This window comes from Mesitornis unicolor, unplaced genomic scaffold, assembly GCF_000695765.1.
Source record: "Mesitornis unicolor isolate BGI_N332 unplaced genomic scaffold, ASM69576v1 scaffold29929, whole genome shotgun sequence".
Lineage (NCBI taxonomy): Eukaryota > Metazoa > Chordata > Aves > Mesitornithiformes > Mesitornithidae > Mesitornis > Mesitornis unicolor.
Window position 1 is genome coordinate 12,030 of NW_010207216.1, and position 5,228 is coordinate 17,257.

General features: G+C 55.4%; 2 protein-coding genes across 2 annotated transcripts in view; both read right to left on the reverse strand.

The window, feature by feature from the left end:
- LOC104546619 (myosin phosphatase Rho-interacting protein-like) overlaps window positions 1-5,228 on the reverse strand; it is a 56,432-nt gene that overhangs the window by 3,717 nt on the left and 47,487 nt on the right. Inside the window, 6 exon segments of the mRNA XM_010192055.1 lie at window positions 209-371; window positions 998-1,084; window positions 1,555-1,674; window positions 1,789-1,948; window positions 2,515-2,632; window positions 3,097-3,244. Coding sequence (XP_010190357.1) covers window positions 209-371; window positions 998-1,084; window positions 1,555-1,674; window positions 1,789-1,948; window positions 2,515-2,632; window positions 3,097-3,244 — 796 coding nt within the window.
- LOC104546617 (myosin-11-like) overlaps window positions 3,638-5,228 on the reverse strand; it is a 5,901-nt gene continuing 4,310 nt past the window's right edge. Inside the window, exon 3 of the mRNA XM_010192052.1 lies at window positions 3,638-3,798. Coding sequence (XP_010190354.1) covers window positions 3,638-3,798 — 161 coding nt within the window. The remainder of the gene's footprint in view (window positions 3,799-5,228) is intronic.

Consider the following 5,228-nt stretch of genomic DNA (forward strand, 5'->3'; position numbering starts at 1 on the left):
CCCAGCCACAGGACTGAAGAAGAAACTGTGATGGGAGGGCAATTCAGGTCCCTGCCATCTGTGATGCAACCGCCTGCAAGAAGCAGCGGTGGGAAGCAGCACGAAATGACAAATAAAGCACCACTAAGCCCCATTTCTGCCCTGCCAGGGTGCACACATTAGCTTGGGAAACCCAGGATTGCTTCGAGGTGCTTGGAGGAGGACTGACCATATCCCGATACAGTGGTGTTCACAGGGGATTTCTCTCCCTGAGCTTCTGTGGCTGCCTTCAGCTGCTCTTTCAACCTGCTGATATCACAGTCTGCCTTGGCCTTGACGATGCTCAGCTCCGTGTAGATGTCTTTGTACTTGTCGCTGGCGTATTTCTTATCCTGGCAAAGGAACGAGAGCAAACGGAGTCAGACGTGCAGCTGGGGCCAAGGGGGCAGTGGATGCACTGAAGGGGAGCTTGGCAAACGCCGACAGAAGAGCCGGCAGTGGGGAGAAATGCTCAGCACAGATTTCACACACTCAAAGCTGCATCCAACAGCAATACGGGACTTGAGATCGGCAGAAAGCTCCGAGCTGCACGTGCAGCTCCTTCGTTACAGGGTTTGTGGGGTTTAGTTTTTAGCAAAGACACAGAATTCAAGCAGAATTCCCAGAAATGGCCTTGGCAAAGAGGTCGTGCAGAGCAAACCGGATCCGATGCTGGGAGGCTGGGCAGATCTCGAACACTGATTATTTCTGACATTTCAGATCTGGTCTGATGTGACAGAAAGCAGGGAAAAACACCAAAGGGGATGTTTTCCCAGAAGAGGGGAGGAGGGGTAAGGCCAGAGCTGATACAGTCGTGGAGTGCTTCACTGATGACACCAAGATGGGTATTCAGTGTCATTCAGGGAAAAAAATCAGTGTTGTTTCAGATGTGGGGATAAGAGCGAGCTGAAATCTAAGCACAAACACACACACAGAGCTCAGCCCATAAGAGATTTGCAGAAACGTCCCTGGGCATTACCCTCAGTGCTGTCTGCAGCTCGTCCTTGAGGGAGCTGATCTCCTGCTTCAGGTACTGGATTTCCGACTCTTTGACCCGCAGCAGGACCTGTGGGAACAAAAGCAGCGCACGTTCACACCCCAGCAGACGCAGTGTGATCCTGACGTGCTCACCCACTGCGCCCAGTGACAATCCCACCCAGCTCAGCCCCACGCCAGCGCCACAAAGCTGCTGCTTCACCCATCTTCTGGTTCACGCAGGAAAATGACTCCTGGGTCTCGTGGGACTTGGCCCACACTTGCAGTGCTGATGCACTCCCTGCACTCCCCTCTGTTTCTGTCAGTCCCCATTGCTTTGTGTGGACTGGATCCCAGCATGGGATGGATAAGGACGACCGAGTGTCTGGCTTGCCATGGTGAGAAGGGAAGATGAGGAACCCAAAAGTTCCCAGCCCCATTGCTCCCCTCAATGCACGGTGCTGCCCAGCCATGCAGACCCGATGCGTGGAGGGTTGTGGCACGCTCCCGGGGGTCCACTTGTGCCCACCACCACCCCCCCTTTGCCACAGCAGAGCTCACCTCCAGCTCGTAGGCGTCCTTGCCCTGCGTGAGAGGCGACCCAGCAGCCTCCCCCCCGCCCTCCCCGGTCAGCAGGGTCCGCAATCGCGTGATCTCCGCAGCCAGGCGGTTATTCAGCTCCTGGGAAGAGGAGGAAAAAGCCGCTGTGGGACGGGGGAGCACGGCCAGGGCTCGGCGTAGAGCCCACAGGTTTGCCCATCACCCCCTGCTGCGGGGATCGGCGGGGACCCTCACCTGGTTGTGGGCGTTGAGCTCCTGGTTCTCCCGCTGGCACTGGCGGAGGGCCTGCCTCTCAGCCTCCAGCGCCTGCGCCAGGTGGGCGTTCTCCAAGCACTTCTGCGAATACTGCTCCGAAAGCACCTCCAGCTCCCGCTGCACCGACTGCAGCTCCTCCCTGGCAAAACACGCACCGGGTAGTGCGCTCCTGGCACACACACCCCCATCCCTGCTCTTCCTCCAGTGCCCCGGGACAACCCACCAGGGATCCAAGCGCCGAGGAGGAGGACTTGCCCTTCCCTCTCCTGGCACAGTGGTGCTTGGGCACCAAAGGGGACGGGAGCTCTTTGCCATGGAGGTTAAATGGCAGAACTGCCTCAGGTTTCCAAAACCTGAGCCTGGATCTATCAAGTTTGCTCCGGGCACTCAGGACTGGGTGTATTTGCACACCTACACAGCTCACGTAGATGTGTCAAGGTTAATAGAGCTGCTTTTCGCTGCACATCTGCCCCTTCTGATGGCCATAAAGCACCTAAATTTGGGAAGTGTAGGGACATTGTCCCAGAGCCTGAAAGATTACGGGCAACCAGGAGCCTCTGATGTGTGCACCTGAGCCAGAACCAAGAGAAGAGATCCCTGTGACCACAGCTCTGCCCCACACTCATTGCCAAAATCGAAGGGGAAAAGGGGGTCTCCCGCACACGCGATGTGAGACGCAGTGACAGAGGATGAGGACGGTCTTACAGGTACTGCCTCCGGAGGGCCTCGATGTCGGCATTGACGCTGCTGATCTGTGAGCGCTGGGACTTCTCCAGCTCTCGCTCCAGTTCCTCTCGGTGCGCGTTCTTCATGGCTTCGATGGCTGCGGGGGACAGCACAGCGTTAGCACCGGCACCGCGCCACCCAAGGACCTTTTCTTTGAGGTTTTGTTGCTTATTTCTTTAAAGGAACAAAAACTGAGTCATCCCAGCAAACCTCCCACTGCTTCTTGCCCCTGGCGCTTCTGCAAACCCCACTTTTTAATAACACCCAAAAGATTGTCCACATGCATTTTCCTGGACTGTGGGGCTGCTAACGCAGAGATCCAGCACTTTAAAACGCCCTCGGGCACTGAAGATGTGCAATCAGCAATAAATTAACCACAGGAATGACCAACGCCTTTCTGAGACAGAGTGGAAAATGGATCAGCTCTCATCACAGCCAAGGGGATGGGTACCAAGCCTGGAGAAGGACCAAGAGATGGACCTAGATCCAAACCAGCTCTCCCACCAGCCCTCATCCCTCCCCACACCGGGTTGTCCCCAGCAACGCGGAGCTGCCCCGTACCCGAGATGGTGGCAGCCGTCTCCTCTGCCAGCAGGCGATCCTTCTCCTCCCGCAGCTTCTCCAGCTCCCGCTGGTGCTGCCGCTGCAGGTCCTCGATCTTCTTCTGGTGGGTCTCCTCCATGGCTGCAAAGCCCCTTTCACATGTTGCCTGCAAAAAGGGACGAGGGGAAGGGGTTGGCCACGGTGTCACCGCAGTGGTGAGCCACACAGCAGCGGGGAGGTTGGCACCCAAATTCCACCACGGGGATCTTCTCCCTCCCTGACCATGGAGGAGCCAAACAAGGATGGACCCCACAGGTCAGAGCTCGTCCAGTCAGCTCCACCCCTGACAGCTCCAGTGGAAGGGAAGGACAGGGCCAGACCCAACTGGGGAATGCAAATATGTATTAAAACCAACAAAACAGCCTACTTCGCCTCTTCTGCAATACCTGATTTTATGTGGCCACCCTGGGGTGGGAAGCAGATGACTTGTGACAGCAACAGCACCTTAATTCCCAACTGAATATCGCTTCAAATGCAGGCCAATTAATTGCTAATTCAATTACAAGGAGTCACCATAGGCCAGGACGTGGGAGCAGCGCTCTGGGGACTCGGGAGTCACCAGGGGTGAGACCCCAAATCCCAGCCCGGTCCTGCCCCAGGCACAGACACCATGGAAGGAAGAACTGGTGCCCTGGGAGCCACTGGGACCCCATGGGCGATCTGAGGGGGACAAATTCACCCCCCAGTGACAGAAGTGCTCCCGACAGCCTGACACCCCCTGACCTACACTAACACACACTCATCATCTCATTCCCAATTTTCAGCTCCGGTGCTTTTACTCCTCCTCTTTAATTTGAATCCTGAGGCATTCTTCATTTTCTCAGCCTTTTTCTTTTATTTTGAAACTCGTAACCGAGTGGCAGAACCTGTCAGGACACGGCTGAATATGGAGAGGCCCCAAGCAGCCTTGCAGGATTCTTCAAAACCTCCAATGCTGGAGGACAACAGTGACTGCTCCTCCACGAGTCTGGCTGTAGATTTGGGATTTAATGTATTGTAAATGCATTGCTATAACCCAGGACATTTGAACACGGACACACCGGTGTCTCGTGTTGCTGATGTTCTCCATCAGCTTCAGAAGAGAAGAACTGAGCACATCTTAACCCATAAACTGGACACGTTTGCAAGCGCCTGCTTTGCTTTCTGACCAAGGGGGGGTTTCGGGTTTGCTGCTTCCCTCTGCTTCCCGCAGCGGTGCAGAGAGCCCCTTCCCTCTGCTCTCCTGGACCGCTCTGCCCAGAAGATGCTGCTTCCCTTCCCGCCAGGCAAACTGCAAACTTGGCACAGCAAAACCAAAAACAAAGGCGGGAGATCAGGTTTGTTGCTCGCTGTTATTTTCCAGCCTGTTTTGGTTCTGGTCTTTCTGCCTCTTCCAAAGCCAGAGCATCCCCTGGTACAAGCATCCCTCACAGGACAAGGCACTACCCCTGCGTCCCGCTGACTCGAGGCGGGTTCAGAAAGGGTTTTCTTTCATCAGGGTTAAGGAGGAGGAGATGGTGTTCAGTGAACACCACCGCTTTCCTCCCATCTCCCCGGCACAGCATCCACATCGCTGCCCCTTCAACCTGGGAGCTCCCCTGGGTGCTGCAGGAGGCGACACTGCAGGTGATACTGCCCTCAACCCACTTCCCAACTGCAAATGCTCTCCCATCAAAAGCAGAACACCAAGCCCAAGAGGGTTTTTTTTGGATGCCGTACCATCTCAGGCCAATTTTACAACCGGTGGGGCAAACTGAACGCAGGCACTTCGTGGCCGCTAGGTTCTTCTGCGCCTACCCTGCATTACCCCAAACTGTGCACTGTTTGTTGTGTAGAGCATCACCAATGTGTGAGGCCAGGGAGCTCCTGCTCGCAGCCTCGTGCAGAGGAGCTTTGCTTTGCTACAGAATTTGGCACCCGTTTGCAGCTACTTTCCCCAGGAAAAGACATTTTGAGAGCATTACGTTTCCATTTCATCTTACATTTCTGAGGGCAGCAGAGACAGACTGGAGACTTGATCAGGCTGGGAAAGACAGAGTTGAGGAATGCTTTTAAAGGGAAGTCACAAACAAAACGTACGCCCCAGGTACGAGGAGAAACACTACGCTCTT